General features: G+C 61.3%; 1 protein-coding gene across 1 annotated transcript in view; it reads right to left on the bottom strand.

Annotated features, from left to right (window-relative positions):
• Nucleotides 1-325: 325 nt before the first annotated feature.
• FOXK1 (forkhead box K1) overlaps nucleotides 326-18,522 on the bottom strand; it is a 65,217-nt gene continuing 47,020 nt past the window's right edge. The window contains exons 3-9 of the mRNA XM_085016338.1: nucleotides 10,946-11,102; nucleotides 10,370-10,516; nucleotides 9,554-9,744; nucleotides 8,028-8,194; nucleotides 7,659-7,943; nucleotides 6,705-6,929; nucleotides 326-6,223 (exon numbers count right to left, since the gene is read on the bottom strand). Coding sequence (XP_084872464.1) covers nucleotides 5,937-6,223; nucleotides 6,705-6,929; nucleotides 7,659-7,943; nucleotides 8,028-8,194; nucleotides 9,554-9,744; nucleotides 10,370-10,516; nucleotides 10,946-11,102 — 1,459 coding nt within the window. The 3' untranslated portion in view covers nucleotides 326-5,936. The remainder of the gene's footprint in view (nucleotides 6,224-6,704; nucleotides 6,930-7,658; nucleotides 7,944-8,027; nucleotides 8,195-9,553; nucleotides 9,745-10,369; nucleotides 10,517-10,945; nucleotides 11,103-18,522) is intronic.

The following is an 18,522-nucleotide window of genomic DNA, read 5'->3' as shown; positions in this document are numbered from 1 at the left end:
CCCAAGGACAACAGCACACAGCGCCTGTGGGGGCCCCCAGGCGGGGGGGGGGCACTGGTCCCCACACATCTGGGCAGGTGTAAGCCATCTTCCTCAGGGAACTTAGGGGATGGTGAGCCCCGGAAACCAGAAGCACACTGCATGGACCGTGTCCTGGCTGGTCAGCTGCTTCCCAGGGGTGGGCTGTGGAGGACAAATGAGAAGGTGCAGCCCCCCCACCCCACCCCATGATGGTTTGTGTGGGGACTGCGTGTCCAGGCTGGCCGCCCACCTGTCCGTCCATCTGTCCCTCAGCAGCCACTCACAAGACCACACTGGGGCCCAGTGTCATTTAATATATAATTTTATTTCTGGTTATAGAAACGAATGCTAATTGGAGAAACAAAACTTCCCCATCCACATACAACAATTTAATAAAAGAACAGTTAAATGAAAAAAAAAGTAGAAATTTTAACCTTTGTTATAGCTTTAAAACATTAACGTCTGATACAATTAGAAATCACATTCAGATCTCAAACTTTTAAAAAAAAGTATGGCTCCTTGTTAAAAAAATACTGTATCCCCTTTGAAATGAAAACGCAGGCCGGCCCAGCTGTGATGGGGGTCCCGTCTTCCTGGTGGTGGTGCGGGTCCTGCCCCCGCCGGGGCTCTGCCAACCCCTCCAGGGCGTCCTGTAGGCCAGATGTCACTTTCATGCGGTGAAACACTGCAACATGACACGACCTAAGCTTCCCACCCAACGCTCTGGCACCTCAATTCCCACTCTATAGGGTACCACCGCTTTTTAAAGCACTGGTGATTAAACGTATTGTAAAAAATACTTTAGACAGCCACTGTAAAAAACAAAAACAAACAAAAACATTCACACACAGACACACCCCTAAAAGCACCCACCCCCCCAATGATCTTTACAGAAGAATTCTCAGTCAGATAAGAAAAAGCAATCCGTGCTGGACTTAATCCCTCCCTCAGATGCGCCAGAACCTGGGACACACACCTCTCTTTCCTGCCCATCCCTGTCCTGAAACAGAAACCGAGCCAGGTAAGTTCTCGCCTACTAGGTATCCAGAAAGCCCTTCCTGAGGGGAGGTTGGGAGGGGAGGTGGGAAGAGACAAACCTAAAATATTTGATTTTTAAATCCCCCTTTTACGGATTAAAAAAGAAAAACTCTGACCAGTTAACCCAGAAATGGAGAGGCTGAGATCTCAAGCAGCCACAGGTGTCATTTGCGAAACGCGAGGCCAGTTAACTTCACGCACCCAAAAATTCCACGTCCGAGTCGCAGGCCTCGTTCCAGCTCAGCCCCTACGTTCAGAACTCGGGGACAGGTCCCAACGGCTCCTCCTGGCTGCAGGCAGCAGCTCAGGCGCGCAAGTCCTGTCACTGCAGGAGCACAGACCCCCAGGCACAGATCTACGCCCCCCCGCCCCAGGGCGAGCCTCCCCTGCCCTTGTTGCTGTTTCTGGCCCAGAGGAAACCACCAGCAAAGAGCAGGACGTATCAAAAACGAGCAGACGATGCCAGAAAAGGTCTTCAAATAAAGAATGAGAAATTAGAACTGTTCCCGTTCTTAAAACAAGTGGGTCAGGGCAAACAGCCGACAGCAGCTTGGAGATCCCTTTTGTCTCCCTCGGAAGCAAGAAGGTGACTGTGAAACCTGGAGGCGCCCTTGCGCGGCCGCCGGCCGGCTGGTCAGTGAGTGGGCAGAGAAGCGGGCCTGCCTCCCCTGGGCCCCAGGCTCTGTCTTCCCACGACCTCTTCCCAGTGGCTGCGGGCATGACAGGCTGGGGCAAGGAACGGGGGAACCCTTGAGCGGGCTTTCTCCCTGGAGAGAAGAACATGCCCAGACGTTACCTAACTGCGCCCCTCACTCTTTCCTAAAACCCTGAGCAGCCGAGACCAGCCGCTGGTTGGGGCGAGGAAGGCTCAAAGGACCCCCGAGGCTCGCTCACCCCAAGAAGAGCGCCCACCCCGTCCCGCGTGGAAACGCAGCGCAGCGGCCCGTCCCGGGGGCAGCAGAGCGTCCCTCTCCAGGCAGCAGGGTTGACCGTTCGGCAGAAGCAGACAGGACCCTCCGCAGCGGCTGCTGCCGGTGTCCGGTCTCATCAGACTCTAAGGTCCTCTGCTCAGCTGCCTGTGCCCCTGACAATCGCGTCACTTCCCCGCCGCCCCGGGAGCCAGCCGGGCTGTGCCTGGGGACCACCAGCGGGGCCAGGAGCGTGGACCCTGCCCAGGGCACCATGCGGGCACGTTGGGGACTGTCCCTCCAGCAACAGAGCAGAGCCTGGGCTGGAAAATCCTTCAGCAGAGGTGGCCCCAGGCTGGCCCGCAGATGCCTGGGGTAGCGACACCCAGCCGGTGGCCCTGCTTTCCAAGGGAGAGCAGAACACCTTCCCTGCACACGGCTGGTGAAATGGGCCTACTTTTTATCTCAGTTCACTCTTGGGTCACCCGATCCCAGTCTCGAGAGAAGCTGGCACCAGGAGGGCCCCTCACAATCACACGAGGCCACCAAGGGCCGCGAGCGGACAGAGGCACCTGCAGGGCCAGGGCCAGACCAGACCCCCTCCTCGACGGTAGGGGCAGTGGCCCTTGGTGGGAAAGGAAACGGGGCCGGCAAGAAAGGTGGGTTCACCCTGTGTGGACAGAACGGTGTCCCAAGTGACTTCAACCTTCCTGTGGGAAACCAGGCCCCAAGAAAGCAACCAAAGAAAGGAATTTATACAGCACAGGACACAATCAAGGACCATGGACAGAAACTGGGCGCCCCCCGCCCCCGCAGGTCCACCTTCATAGCAGCACATGTGAATAATTTAAATGGTTCTTGTTAAAATACCGTCGCTTCTCGACAGAGGTACGACACAGGCGGCCGCCAGCGGCCCTGGGAAAGCCGCTTTCACCGGCAGCCACGAAGGTGGCTCGAGGCCTCGCTTTAGCAACTCAGGCCCTTTGGACTCACGGAGCTCACGGTCGCTTTGGGAAACTTACTCCAGAACAAGCAGCACACTTGCCTGCTCGGATGTGAAGTGAGAGGCAGCCGGAAGCCAGGGCTGCGACACTCGCGACACTCGGAGGGGAGGAGATGCGGCTGTGACCCCTGCACGGCCACCTCTCCAGGCCAGGGCAGCCTTGAGGCTTCTGCAGAAAAACAAGATCATTCCCCTGCCTCAACTGTACTTAAGGCTCCGTGGAGCCCGCTCTTGGCTAAGAGGCCCTCACCCTTAGCTAAGCTCCCCTCTCCTCAGATGAGGGGCTCCCGGGCTGCGTGACACAGGAAAAGGGTCACAACCCTCCCTGCTTCCGAGGTCGTACTAAGCTGTCCTGGGGGAGCAGCTCAGCTAAAAGGGGTCATTTTGCGACTTCCTCCCTCTGCAGAGAGCGCCTTTCTCTGTACTTGGCGCCAGTAAAGGCGACGCCTCATCAAGCAGCAGCCAGGCAGGCGGACCCAGGTACCCAGACGGAGAGGGAGCCTCGACAGCAGGGGCCGTGCCTCCGCCGGGCCCATCCCTCCACGTGGATTCCCGCCCTGGGTGAGCGGGGGCTGCCGTGCCACCAGCACGGGGCCGGACCACTTCAGCTGCTTCTCTTCTCAGCCCCACCGGGTCGGCCCGCCCGCGCTGTGGTGGGTCTCCGGGTCACTCTGCCTGGCGCTCCTGCTCGCGTGGGGGCGACCCCCGTCTGGTCGGCCACGTGGACACGGGGCTCTCTTTCCTGCTGGGACGTGCATCTTCCCTGAGGAGCTGGCCTCTCCTGGGCCCCCTGGCGACCAGCCCCAGGACCAGTGTTGGCGAGAGCCGAGCCAGCCCTGTGGTCCGAGGACCAAAAGCCCGTCCAGAGGCTTATGGGGAAGTGGAGTGGCCGCCCCCCCGAGGCCTGGCCTCACAGGGTCCCTTCCTCCTTCCCAGCAGGGGCGAAAAAGGCACAAGGTCTCCACGTGGCAGAATGTCACTGCTGGGCACACCGTCCCCTCCCGCCCTGTTCCAGACACCACCCTCTCCACTTGCCTCCCCCTGAGCCAGTTCCAGAAAACACAGGGCTGTCTCCACTAACAGCGGACAGAGCAAAGCACCTCAGAGGTGAGGAAAGGCCGGGGTCAGGTCAGGCCAAGCCAGGCCGAGGTCGGTGTTCTGCCACCAGCTGTCCCGGTGCCTGTGCCCCTGCAGGAGGCCACGCGCGGGCCCAGGGCGGAGCAGCAGTGAGCGGGCAAGGAGCCACAGGCCATGCCAGGGCCCTCGCCAGCCGTCGGCCCTACACACTCTCACCCATACACACCACACACGTCGGCAAAAGACAAGTTTACATGAAACAACGGGAAACGTCAGCATGGAATGAGCTGCTCTCCCGCCAGGGTGGGGCGGCGGGAGCGGCCACCCTCCCGGCTCTCTGCAAACTCCCAGGACTACCTGTGCAGGACGGACGCACACAGCAGCTCGCTTCCCCCCTGAAGTGTGGTGCCGTGGGAACGACCAGCTTGGGGCTGCGTGGGGACAGCAAGGCGGAGCCATCGCACCCGCTGGGCGGCAGCCGGCCCCATCCGCTGACAACCCACGCTGCCTGGAGGTCAGGCCCGAGCCGAGGTCCCCCGGCAGGCAGGTCCCAGCCGCGTGAGGCCTGCACCTGCTCTGGGCAGTGCAGCCGTCGGGGCTCAGGGAGGAGCGGGAGACTGAGGACGGCTGTGCGGTGGAAGGAACTGCTCCCATGGGGCCTCCAGGTGCCTGTGCGAGGAGCCAAGACCGGGCTGAGCTCAGTCACTTGACGTTTCCTGAGAATGTTCTCTGAATGAAGCCGAAGGGCAGAGATCTCACCAGACCCGACTAGGCATCCACTGGGCAGCTCTGCTGGCATCTCCGAGGGGTGCGGGTCTGAGGGCTGCCTGGGCTCTCCCCGTGGGTGCTGCACACAAGGCCTGGGGCTGCCGGTGCTGTGGGCGTGGAGGCAGCTGGATGGGAGACAGACAGGCCGTCGAGGGTAGAGACCGCAGTGCCAGCACCAGACGCCAGAGCCCAGGAGACGCGCTCGTCCTCCTGTTTCTGGAGCGACACGGCGTGACCACCCCCTGCTCCTGCCTTGAGCACCAGGAGCCACTGGATCGCAGGGTGGCCGGGACACCGGCCGGACGCTGCAGCCTGCTGGCCCAGACCGATCTTTCGTCCCAACAGCCGGTTCCGCCTTGAACACCAACCCAGGAGGCCGTCAATCTTTCTTGAAGTTACCAGAGTGGCAGATTCACTCGGGGATTAATGCCAGGCCGGGACCTCAGACCTCCAGGCGTGACAGAGTCTAGAGATGAAACCTCGGGGCACGTGATCCCTCCTCCGTCTCAGATTTACGATTAAGCCTGAATTCCACATTTCACCTCAAGACTGGGGTCCAAGGCCAGGCGAGACCCCTCCCCGCACCCGATTAATGCCGATCCTTGCCCCGCAGCAGGATCTGCAACCTGGCGGCGGCGCCACCCCCCGGCCCGCGCCCCGACTGTTTCCTGCGCACAGGGCGGGACCCCACGCCCGGCCTCTCCCTCGGAGGCGCCGTCCGTGCCAGGCTGCATCTCCGTCCCGCTCCAGGAGCCTGGCTTTCTGCGGGCGGGCCGCCCCGACACTGGGCCATAACCCTCTCCCCACGCCCTGGACGAGAGGCCTGGGGAGCGAAGGCGGAGCTGGGGGGAGAAAAGGGACACAAAGAAGCCCCAGAATCATACAATCAGCTGTCTGAACGCGTTTATGTGTTTTGTTTGAAACCAGAGCAGGGGCAGGAGGCGAGACGGCGAGGAGGACCACGCGCCCCAGTGCAGGCAGGCGGAGGCGTCCGGGCCGGGGGGCACGGGGCTCGGGGCCGCGTGGAGCTTTCCCGGCCCCGCGTGGCCGCGGTGTCGCCGCCTCGGTCCGGCTCCAGAGCTCCTTCTGGCAAGTGTCCCACTCCATCCAGGCGGTCGGCGTCACTCCCCGGTCCCGGGCCCCTGCGGGCCGGCAGCCGTGATCACCCCGGCCTGCGTGGTCCCAGTCCCCACGGGCTCCTCCACTCGGGACCGCTTGACCTCGGGCTCCCCGGTGGAGGAGGCAGAGGTGGCCGTGGGGGTGGTGGGGGTGGGGGTGGCAGTGGTGGCCACCGCCGCTGCTGCCGCCGCCGCCGGCTCTTCGGGTCCCACCTCGCACACCCGCGTGACCACCACCGGAGTGGACGAGCTGGCCTGGGCCGCAAGGAGCTGCAGGGGGCTGGCGAGGGCTGGGGCGGAGGAAAAGGAGACGGACGTTGGGAAGCTGACCGGGACCAGCACTGAGCTGTTGTGCACACAGGCCCACGTCACCGAGGGCTGCGCTACCCAGGAGCCGGGCCCCACCCAGCACACCTGGCCGCACCTGGGCGCCAGCCCCTCCCGCCCCAGGACCGCTCCCCGTCTCCTTCTCCTGCTGCGGCTTCCGTGTGCGGATCCCGCTTGACACGGAGGCTCCCGCCCTCACCCCCTGCCCCCCACCCCGCCTGAACAGGCTGTTTCAGGTCCCTCCCGACCTCTCGTCCCCCTGCAGGGCATGGGCTGTGACCTAGGCTTTGCTTGCTTCCTCGAGGCTGCCCTGGCATCACAGCACAGTGCCCGGCACACAGGAGGTGCTCGAGAAACAGGCTGGAGGACCGGATCAAGGGGAGAAACACCGGTGCTGCCCTGACCCCAGAAGACCAGGGGCGTGGAGGTGGCGCGGGGTCTCACCGTAAGCGTTGCCGGCTAAACTATTGGTGGGGACGGCGTGCTTGCCGTTCTGAGTGACGGCCCGGACGGGGAGGTGGTGCTGCCCAATGGTCACCGGCGTGGCTGGCTGCAGGATGGTGACCGTGTGTCCAGGGACCCCAGGGGCCATCTGGCTGGCCACCGTCTGGATCACTCGGCTGGCAGCGGGGATGGTGGCAAATGCTATGGTGGGTTTCTCTTCCAAGCCTGTGGGGACAGCATGGATCAGAGCCCCGTTCACGCTCACGGGGACCCGCGTGGCACACACGCACGTGCACCTCGGCCTGACTCTGCCAATGCAGACAGAGTGGAGCGTGGCCCCGAGGCGCGGGCACCGGGACGGAACACTGCTCTCAACACAAAACGTCCACTGATGAAATATGTTTTGAAATGAGAGAAAAACAAGGCTTAAAAAAAAATTTAAATACCTTCAACTTTAACCAGGCCAATGGCAAGGTGAGAAAGAAAATGCACTATTTGGCGTGAAGTGATCTGCCTTCAGAGCCATAACCTAGCCTCCTTTCCCCAAAATGCACGTGGCCCTAGGGTGGTGTAGAGGAGGGACCCCACCTCGGGGGGCTCTGACGGGGCAGCTGCATTTTCAGCCCTGACCCCAGGAATTCCCTGGGTCCAGAGTTCTAGCTCAGAGCCAGCCACTGCTTCTCACTCCGCACGACTCCAAGGCAGCCCTGGGCCGCCGGGCAGCACCCCACAGGGAGCACACCCCGGGGGAGCACGGCAGGGCGGCAGCGGTGCTGCTTTCCAGGAGGTACTTCCCAAGAGATGCGGAGCAGAGAACAGGCAGCAGCCTGAGAGCCACTGTCCCCCAGGACAGCCTGTGTCCCCAGTCTTGGGCTCTGCAGCCCCTGGCTCTATGTCCTGGGGACCCACCTCAGCCACAGGGGTCCCCACGCAGTGACCGCATGGCCATGTTACCTCTCGCCTCACTGCCCAGGTCCAGCACGGCCGTGCCCGCTGCTTCGTGGGTGGCCCCTGCCGAGGCCTGGCTGGCCAGGATGTATCCGTTAGCGGAGCTGGCGGAGGTGGTGACCACTCTGAGCATGGTGACAGGGGGGGCCTGCTGCACCACGTGGATCGCGTGGCCCGCCGGCTGCTGGGCCGTCACGATGGAAGCTGGCATGTAGGCCACGGGCTTGGCCACCAGGCTGGGCGGTCGGGGTGGCACGGCCATGATCACCGGCTGCGCGCTGACGGGAGAGCCTGCCAAGAAGGGCGCGGGGTCAGTGGGGACTCGGGACGCTCCCTCCCAGGCCACGTCCGCCGAGAGGACAGAGCCCTTCTCACCAGGCGCACTTTGGGAGTACCGGTACTCAGGAACAGACGCCAACTTGGACCCGAAGTCGGGGTCGTGCGGGATGGGCGAGCCCTCCCGCGACAGGCACTCTGGGGTCTGCAGGCCACTGGAACGAGGCGACATCAGCCCCGGGTGAGTGGGTGAGGCCGGAGCGCTCCTGGGGGGCAGAGAGAGGGCCACAGCCGTAAGTAAACGCTGCGAGGGAGGAAGATGGGGACTCGTCAGGCTGGGTGACGGCGCGACACCCACGTGCTGCCTTGGCCCGACGTCCCTGACGCTGCTCTGTCCTCTCAAGGCATTTCCAACACCGACCGTCCTGCAGCGGCACCCTGCCGCCCGCTGGACATAACGTCGCTCTGCAGGTAGAGCCCCGCCCAAGGCCACGGTCCAGGGCCTTCACCTCCGGAAGGGCCCGGGCCTCAGAACAGAGGCCCCGGCTTTTGTGCTAAAAACAGTGGCTCTGCAGGGGCGGGCACAAACCTTCCCTGGACAAGCAGACCCCCGAGACAGCAAAGCTGTTTGTCTCGCATAGGTAATAACCCCCAGAACCTCCGCCTGGGTCTAACATCCGTTGCCTGGACAGGCCGTGCAATGAGCACAGTCCCTCTGCAGGGACCTCCAGGCACACGCAGCAGGCCCCTGAGCCACTGCACATGCACGGGCGGGAAGCTGGGCTGCCGGATTCTCCAGGGGGCTCCCCGTTTTGCATTTAAGGCCACCACCAGCGCCACACCCCACCCCACCCTACGGGCCCGAGCCTGGCCCACTCTTCTCCAACCCCCTTGGCTGGTGTGTGTCCTCCTTCCAGGCCCGAGGCCCCACCTGCTCATCCCAATGCTAACCAGTAGCAACTGGTCACCCTGCAGCCCTAAACCTCGCCTGCAGGAGACCCAGCTCCCATCAGGTCCTCTGAAACCTGGCTTCCCCCTCTGCCCCAGCGCACACAGCCTGCCTCCTCTCCCCAGGACTCGGCTCACACCGAGCTGTGGCCAGGCTCTCCTCCTGGACTGGGGGCTCCCTTCTTGAGCCACCCGCTGCCCCCCGCAAATTCTATGTCGTAGGTGACCAGCCTCCCAACTACCAGTGCGACCTTGAAAGCAGCCCTCATGCTTGTGGGCAGCCCTGGACACACAGGCAGGCCCAGGGCCACCCCCAGCTTGCCCCCCTCTGAAGAGCAATGTTGGTCGCTGGGTGGGTTGAACTATGTCCCCAATGACACGCTGGGGCCCGAGCCCCCAGTGCTCAGAAGGGGACCTTCTTTGGAGACGGGGTCTGTGCAGAGCAGCCCCATCCGAGGAAGCCCAAGGGCCCTCCCTGTTTCTCCCCAGGCCCACACGCTTCATCTCAGCGCCTGAGAACTGAGGGCGGGAGCAGCCGCCATCCTGCTCCTGTCCCCAGCGCACAGCTCAGTAGTCCCCAGCTATTCCCTCAAAAAGAGGGGAAAAACTTAAGTGCCAAAACCCCTGCGGCCGTGGCCACCTGGGCGGCTGGCCGACTGAGCAGCAGAGCGGCTCACCTGGATGACAGCGGCCCAAAGGGGGTGCGGAAGCAGGTGCCCCGCTGCCTCCGTTTCCGGAACGCCTGCTCCACGAGCTTGGCCTCGGAGGCAGGGTCTATCCGCCAAAAGGACCCCTTCCCGGGCTCCTCCTGGGAACGAGGGACCTTAATGAAGTAGCGGTTCAAGGAGAGGTTGTGGCGGATGGAATTCTGCGGGCAAAGCAGAGACAGTTGTCAGTCACCGTGGGTCAGGACCCAAAGCCCAGCCCGACCGGACCTGAGCGCAGCGGCCAGGAGACCCCCTGGCGGAGCCCCAGGGTCCACGCCGTGGCGGGGGCGGCGCAGGCAGGAGGGGCCTCCGTGGGCGCAAAGGGCCGTGTAACTGGGGAGCAAGGGGCGCGGAGGTTTTTCCTGTGGAAACCGGGCCCGGGACCAGGACTATCCCACACTGCGAGAGCGCAACAGGCGCAAACCCTGGTCCAGGAGACGCCCTGTGAGGAGCCTGCACTGAACCAACTAGCAGACGGGAAACAGCAGCCACAGAGGACACGTCAACAGCTGTGAGGTGCTGTCGTGTCCCCTGTCGGCAGAGGTCTTAAAGACCTCAACAGAGAAATCATCCGGAAGCAGCAGGGCAGCGTTTCCAACGGGGCACGCCAGCACCCTGGGTGCAGGAAGCGCCGGCATGGTTCCACGTTTCTGGACCCTGACCGGGGAGAGGACCTGGGCTCCCTGCGGGCACCCCGCAGGCCATCAGAAGGACAAGCCCGACTCTTCCGACCCTCTGCTGCCTGGGGACGCGGCCTGGAGTTGGGGCCCCCCCGCGCGGGCGCACCTGCCAGCCCTTGTCGGCCGTCCTGTAGTAGGGGTAATGCTTGGTGATGTGGGCGTAGATGCCGCTTAGTGTTAGCTGCCGGTCCTGCGCCGAGGAGATGGCCTGCACGATCAGCTGGGCATAGGAGTACGGCGGCTTCGACTCATCCTGAGGACACAGACAGCGCGGGGTCGGCCCGAAAGAAAGGCTCCCCCGCCCCCCAGCCCAACACACGCCACCTCCTCGGGGAGAACACCCTTCCGGTGGGGCCAGGGACTCGCAGCGGAACTGCTAAAATCAACCCGAGACCTCCGCCGGCTTAATCCACGTGCTTTAAACCAGGGAAGGGCCATCTCTGCCTCATGGGAGGGAAAATTTAAGTCTGAGGTTTCTCACCTCCTCTGCACACTGATTTACAAACGGGTGTCAGACGGAAATGAGCTAGGACACAAAGCTGTAGGGGAGAGCCTGGCCGCCTTCCCCGGGGCCGGGACCGTGTCTGGAGCCGTCCAGCCCCGCGGACGGGGCGGCGCATGCGCAGGAAGGCAGAGCGGCCGCCCCCGCGCCCGTCCCCCGTCAACGCGCCCGGGCTGAGACCTTGGGACTGTCCCCTCCCGACGCCTCCGCCTGCTGCTCCGAGGCGGCCTTCGCGGCGAACTCCGCTGCGAGCTGCAGGTCCGAGGTCACATTCTGGACGAAGCGGTAGCCGGAGGATCCGGCCCCGCGGGGGCTGGCCGGGCAGGAGTTGGGGACACTGCAGAGAGAAAGGACACGTCTGAGTTCCGGCCCTGTACTGGGGAGGCGGATCTGGTGTTACAGGATGTCAGGATCCCTGAACGGAGCAGGGACCGAGGTCACGCGGCAGGGCACTGTCCCGACCCCACTGGCTGTGCAACCTGGGCCGCAGCAGGGCCCCACGGCTGCAGGCTGCTCACTCGGCCACACGGTGGCGCCTGAAGCGAGGCTGGGCTGCAGGAAGAACCGCGCTGGCCTCCCAACCCAGTTCCCAGGCCCGCGGCTGCCCAGGGTCACGGCCTCAACTCGCTGGCTCATCTCTGGCTGGAAACTGCAACACAATCCGTGGGCGGGAAACATCAGAGCTCCCCGTTGGGGTCTCAGCCCAAGTAGCCCAAGAGCCTGCAGTCTGTCCCTGCAGTCTGGCCCAGCCACCAGGCCCAGCTCACATCCCTACCAAGGAGGTCTGTGGCCAGCAAACCATGTCCAAATTCTGATTTTGAAAATTAAAAACATTCAGGGAAAACCAACAAAAGCTCTAAGAGTGGGTCACAGACCCAGGTTAAAACTAACCTGGAGGAGCTCCCTGGTGGCTCTGTGGGTTAAGGTTCTAGCACTGTCACTACTGGGGCTCAGGTCACTGCTGTGATGAGGAGTTGAGCCCTGGCCTGGGGAATTTCCACATGGTGTGGGTGTGGCCAAAAAAACTAAAAAACGCCCTTGCTGAGAGGTGCCCACAGCCCAGTGGTAGCCTGCCTCCTTCTGCTTGTCCCCAGGAGTGCCAGCCTGCCCGCCTGTGTGTGCCTCCTCCAAGACGGGCCCCCCAGTGCTCTGGGAGGTGCCATTCATTTTTCCATCACGCCCCAGGCAATTACCCGCCCCACCTGTTCCAACGACAGGGTGCCCCCAAGGCGCCCACAGGTCAAGCACAAATGAGAGCCTCCTGCGGCATGCACTGGACACCAACCCAGAGCCTCCTCTGGGGCCCAGCTGCCATCATGGGCTCCCTGCCTGTCTCCTGTGGGGGGGGGGGGCACCTGCAGCACGTGGGGCGGGGGGCTCAAGAGACAGTTACCGAACGGAGGAAGGCATAAATGAAACCATAAAACACTACGGCTGAGAAACACTTGGCTGTTGACATTAACGCCGGATTCTACCACGTCACCATCCCTTAGTGGCCAGCAATCCACACAACTCCAAGCCACTGCATGTCCATGGAGAAATTCAAAGGAATCCCTTATTTGAGAACTTTTGTTCTCTTTTCCACTAGATGCTCCAAACACAGAGATAAGCGAGTCCCGTGAGTATAGAAATTTTAACCGACAACCAAAAGTGAGCTGCAGAGAGACGAGGAGCAGCAATAAACGCAGCGCTTTCTGAACTTCACTTCGACCCAAACGCAGAGCCAGGCGAAGAGCGGAAGCTGGGGGAGCGCATCTCCCCAGGATCGGGCTCACACACTCCACCATCCAAGTGCCCCCGTCCAGGAATGAAAGGCCACGGCACACGGTGGCTCAGGGGACGGGCAGCCCTGACGGGGGCCGGCATTGCTCCAAGCCCAGGCGCGTTCGGGGCCCCTCGAACACAAGTGGACCGACACACCACGCCTGGTCCACACTCTGGCCACGAGATCTGTCCTCCAGAAACACGCCAGCCTCCCAGAGACAGATCAGGGAAAGGCGCGTGGTGGAGGCGGGGAGTGGGAAGCCTTGTTTGGGGAACCCTCACTGGCGACTAAACCTGTGCGACTGACGGGGGCACCCAGACCAGGGGAGGCCACGTGACTTCAGGGCCCAAGGCGCTTATAAAAGTTCATACTTTGTAAAAGACCACAGAAGACTCACACCTAACCCTCGACAGGCTAGACCCAGGGAAAACGCTGCCACTCCCCACGGAATGACTTCTGTGGACACAGTGAACAGGCTGGCAGGCTGGCTCTCGAACAAGAAGAGGCCAGGCGGTCCCTGTGCCACCGCATGCGGCGTGGAGGCCGGTGCGGACAAGCCCTTCCTGGGAGGCTGACACCCAGAGGGCCCAGCAGGCCCGTCCCGGGGGACATGCGTGTGCACACACGGCCGCCCGGCCTCAATAAACGCCATTCAGCTGTCCCCGCGGGCTGGCCTTGGCCGAGGGCCGCGCCTGGTACCCAGCAACCCTGGCGTCACGCGCCCAAGGCGGAGGAGCAGAGCTGGAAGCACAGAAGCAGGACGTCTCGGGGCTGAAATGCTCGATTTAAAGATGGGCCTGCGGGGTGGGGCGGGAACAGTGATTCTGAGAAACTGTCCAGGACACCCAGTGTCACCGAGGGAGCTTCCGCTCCACCACGCAGCTCCCCAACAAGCAGCGAAAGAGGAAAGATCCAGTATAAAGTCACACGGGCTCTCCAGGGGATGGGGGGGAACGCAGGGCCCTCCTGGGGTCCAGGCTTAGGCAGACTCGCCCACTTCAGGGGCCCCCAAGTGCCTGGGGTGTGGAAGATGATCTGGGGACGGGGTAAAGGGCAGAGGCCAAGCGGCCTGACCCACCAGGTGCTACGTAATCGACACTGTTCTTCCCGCCTTAAGGGTGAATGTGGAAAAGACGGGGAAGGCGCCCTTCGAGACCCCTGGTCACTGACTCCCCCTTTTACGAAAAACCATCACCACGTCACCCTCCAGAAGTCACACGTCGGCTCAGGTGAGAAGGATTCAGGGTCAGGAGTGGGCATGGCTCATGGCTGACCTGTCCCGCCAGCAGCTGCCCTGGATCTGGGCCACTGTCTCAACAGGACCAGCTGGCCCAGCCTGGCGACAGCTCAGGCCCAGGACCCGACTCCTGGGACCGGCCAAGACACACCTGGCAACAACATGCACCTCGTGTTTGCGACACTGGAGAAGCCAGCTCAGAGAGGCAGACACGACCAAGGGCCCAAGGAGCTGCGGGGAGCCTTCCCCAGGCACCTGCCACCCGCCCCACCCCTGGTGGCCCTGGATGTCCCGCTCATCGCCTGGCTGGCTGGCCTGGTTCTGCCTGGGGCCACAGGAAAACCCAGCAGGCAGGAGGCTCTGGGCCCTGCTCCTCCCACGCTGGCCTCCTGCAAAGCAAGTCTTGATGCTCCTGCCTTCGGGACTTTTCTTTAAAAAAAACAAAAAAATCTGCTTAAGGCACAATTCGCCTCAAATCCATTCCAAGTGGTATATTTGTTTTCCGATTAAAAACTTACAATAAAAAGAGGAACTGGGAGTGGCTCTGAAATCACGGTGAAGACGGGAGGTGCACTGCTGAGCCTGTAACCCCCTCCCCAGCCCTGGCTCTGCTCTGGTCTGGTCTAGAGAACAGGGACCTGACTGCCAGGGGCGGAGGGTGGCCTGTGGACAGAGGTCGGGGCATGCCTGTGCCCTCAACAGCCCGGCCCCAGGACGGCAGACGGGGGTTGCCCTGCTCCCAGGAGGGGCGGCTGAGTCGTCCCCCCGCAGCCCCCAGCCACACCACCGCCTGAGACGATCGAGGCAGCTTCCTAGGACCTGGGTTTTTTTTTAAGGTTACTATTTTAATGAGATTATTAATCTTCCATTGAAAAATATCAGCTCCTTGATGGCAGTCAAGCTGATGGAGATTTTTCAGGTGAAAGATCTCGATGACCACGCAGATTTTCATGCAACACTGGTTTTCATTCATGTCTTTGGAACTTCTTTCGAAAATTAGAATCTTTTTTTTTTTAAACTCTAGAAAACAAATGCTTCAACTGAAGTATATAGGATTTCTGGAGTTCCTGTTGTGGCTCAGCCATTAATGAACCTGACTGGTATCCACGAGGACGCAGGCTCTATCCCTGGCCTCGCTAAGTGGGTTAAGGATCCGTCGTTGCCACAAGCTGCAGTGTTAAGTGGCAGATGCAGCTTGGATCCCACGTTGCTGTGGCTGTGGTGTACGCCAGCAGCTGTAGCTCTGATTCGACCCTTAGCCTGGGAACCCCCTAAAAACACACAAAAAAAAGTATATAGAATTTCTTATTCAAAATACGTTAGTAAACTTACAGGCTCACGTCATAATTTTATTTACTGAGGGATGCAGTGCCTGACCTCAGGGGCTACAGCCACCGAAGGGCACGTGTGCAGGACATGGGGCAGCACTCGGACAGGGCTCTGCAGACGCAGAGGAGGCGGGGAGAAGGCGAAAGGGCAAAACCAAGGGCACAGCGCGACCCCAGAGAAGGGAGACGGCGGTCCTGAGACACGAGGATACAGCCAAGAGCACATCTGGAGAACAAGGAAAGGCTCTGACGGTGTTTAAAAAGAGAAACCAAAGTTCCATAAAGAGTGTCAGGAGAGACTTAAGGTTTCTGAGGAAGCAGGTAAGAGAAAGAGACAGAGGGGGGAAAGGGGGGAAAAGCAGAAACAAGACGGTAACTCCCTGAGATCGCAGGAACTGAGTCTTCAGACGGAAGACACCCCCCCCCCACCCCGGGCCTGGCCGGGACAGCAGGAGGGACTCAGTCCTCCCAGGGGGAAGGGCTGTGCAGAAGGGCCAGGCTGGCGGCGGCAGCAGCAGCGTCCCCCCACGGCCACCCTCGAGGCTAGAGGGCGCCCTCGCCCGGAAGCACAGGGCCTCCAACCTGGCGCCCTCCCCCCAGGGAAGCCACCCACCTGCTTATCAACGGAGGACAGTTTTCAGCTGCGTACGTTCTCAAAAAACACTGACCCTTCCCGTCCCACTGCCAGTAAGTAGAGGGAACGATGAGGGGAAGGAAGCCAGGAGAGCGGGGTTCCCAGATTCAGGTCCGGGGCGCCCTCAGGTCCGGGAGGGAGGGCTCGGGGGACGAGATCAAGGAGATGTAAGCCAACCCGGGAAGGGGCGCCGAGCGGAGGCTGAGCTCGGGCCCTGGAGGGTCCCACAATCCCGCCGCAACCGGGGACCCTGACCGACAGTCCCGACGACCTTGGGGGCGCGGAAGAAAAGCCAAGCCTCAGGTTGCGCACAGACTAGAAACCAGCGCGGGGTTTGTGCGCTTAGATGGGGGTGCGTCTCAGGGGAGGACAAGCCTTCAAAAAACACAGTGAAGTCGGTACCGCCTGCGCTGCGGGCACCCACTCTGCTGCAGAGAATGACCCTCCTGAGCCTCGGTGTCCCCATCTGCAAGGTGGGGGCGGAGAGGGCAGGATGTCCCGGCCCCGCCCCGCGCCCGCCGCCGGCCCCGCCCCCCCCCCCCCCCCGCGAGGCCTGAGTCAGAAACCCCTCTATTTCCTTTTCTTTTTTTTTCTTTTGGTCTTTTGAGGGCCGCATCCGCGGCATATGGAGGTTCCCAGGCTAAGGATCTCATCCAAGCTGTAGCCACCAGTCTACGCAACAGCCACAGCAACGCGGGATCCAAGCCGCGTCTGCGACCTGACCTACACCACAGCTCACGGCAACGCGGGATCCTTAACCCACTGAGCCAGGCCAGGGATCGAACCCTCTCCCTCATGGTTCGTAGTCGGATTCCTTAACCACTGAGCCATGACGGGATCTCCTAGAAACAGTTCTATTTTTATCGCTGTTCTCAAACCTTGTGGCTCATGACCCTACTGAGCTCATTTAAACTTAACAACCAGACCTGAGGGTGCCACCACCTCGCCGTGGACTCTCACTTCAGAGCAGCGATTTCGGGCCACTGACGGCCCTAAGCCTCTGAGCACTTAGCTCTGAACCCCTCAGGAGACAAGAAACTGGCAACAGCCATGTGGCCCTCAGTGGCGAAGTGGTCAGCCGTCAAGGGGCCACGTACAACAGTCGAGCCGCGAGAGAGGACCGACGGGAAAGGAGCCAGAGGCACGGGAACAGGAGGAGAGCGGGCTGCGAGGCCTTTCTGGGGAGCAGCCAGCAGCACGTCACACAAGGTCTCCACCCGCTCACTGGCTTCTGTCCCACGGTAGCGCCGCCCGGGACTTTTTCTTCTCCAAAACATTTGGATTCTGCAGAACGTGTCGTACCTCCACCGTCTGGGGGAAGAGGGGAGCTTCTCAGGGCTCTCGTGACAACGTCTGTGCTCCCTTGGGGTAAACTCCATGCTGGAAATCCGGGCTGCTGCCCGGACAGGTTAGCTAGTCTCTGGAAAGCACTGACCAGTGAGTGCCATCAGCAAACCGCCTGAACCAAGACGTACCAAGCTCTTCTCCCTCCGAGTGGGCACATCTGGGCTGCCCGCCCCAGGCCTCCCTCAGCTCCTCTGCCAGGCCCCTCCTGCTCCCTCAACCCCAGAGCCAAAGCCCGGAAGGAAGCGCTCCGGGCGGCAGGTCACGGGCTGGGTGTGGTCCGGAAGGGTCAGCCAAGAACATGGCACAGCGACCTTCAGAGCCGCTCCCCCCTCCCCCGCAGATGTGTCTGAGAGCCGGGAACCCATCCAGTGGAGACAAGAACTAAAGGACAAGCCCATTCAACTTCCTCTCGACATGTTTTTTCGGCCGTGTGGGTGGCAGTTCTGGGGCCAGGGATCCAACCTGAAGAGCCACAGCAGCGACCCAAGTCACTGCAGTGACAACGCCGGATCCTTAACCCGCTGCACTACAAGAGAACATTTTAAAGCCGCAAACCACCCCGGCACAGGTTTAGGCAGAAGGAAAAATGCAAGAACAGGGAGGGCCCTGCCTTTATGTGTCACATGAAGCAACTTTGATTTCTTTCCAGTTTTTTTGGGGGGTGGGGTGGGGAGGGATCACGTGGGTGTGGGTGTGCAGAGGGTGTGTGTGTGTGCGTGCAAGGTCCACAGGTGCGGGTATGGGATGGGGGGGGCTCCTAGACCTGCAGGCAGGGATCCCACTCTGCAGGACCGCAGCCTGAGAGGCCTGCTCCTCTCCAGGGCACCACAGAGCCCAGAAACGCGGCAGCAGACACGTCCCTCTCAAGGAAGGACCCGCGGTTTGCCAGAAACACAAAAGTACGTGGACCTCCAAACTCAAAAAGCACCAAACACAGCGGGACAATGGGAAGTGAGCTCGGACTGAACTCCCGGAGGTGGCGAAGCAGACCCGCCCAAGAGGGTGATGAAAAGGGATTTGGGTTCTGGAGTCCTGTGCGTAATTTTTATTTTATACAACGTTCCTCCCGCTAACCTTTGCCAACTGTCACAACGTGAAATCCTTCTGGTTCTGACTTCTATTCCGAAAAAAAAATCAAGAAATGCCTTCCTCAGGAAAGCGCTTCTAAAACCTTTCGCTTTCTGTGCTGCCCCTTTTCTCTGGCTGAATTTCTCCAGTTTTCTTAAAACTGTGTCTCTAAAGACTGGGCTCTAGTTTTGCAAAACTCAGAACACGGTTAACCAATTTTTACTCTCCTAAAGACACCAACCACTTCTTTGCAAAATGGGGCGGGGGGGGGGAGGTCAGCAAAATGCTGCTTAAGGTAGCAGAACTTCTCAAAGAGCGTTCATTCATGTTCTGGGCGGAGGCCTTCAGCGCAGGAAAAAAACCCGCCCACGCCCACGG

The sequence above is a fragment of the Sus scrofa genome, chromosome 3, assembly GCF_054392235.1.
Source record: "Sus scrofa isolate SSC_HxYL_T2T_F1_AM1 chromosome 3, Sscrofa_HxYL_maternal_Yorkshire_Landrace_v2.0, whole genome shotgun sequence".
NCBI classification, from domain to species: domain Eukaryota; kingdom Metazoa; phylum Chordata; class Mammalia; order Artiodactyla; family Suidae; genus Sus; species Sus scrofa.
This window is presented reverse-complemented; position numbering and strand designations above follow the sequence as displayed.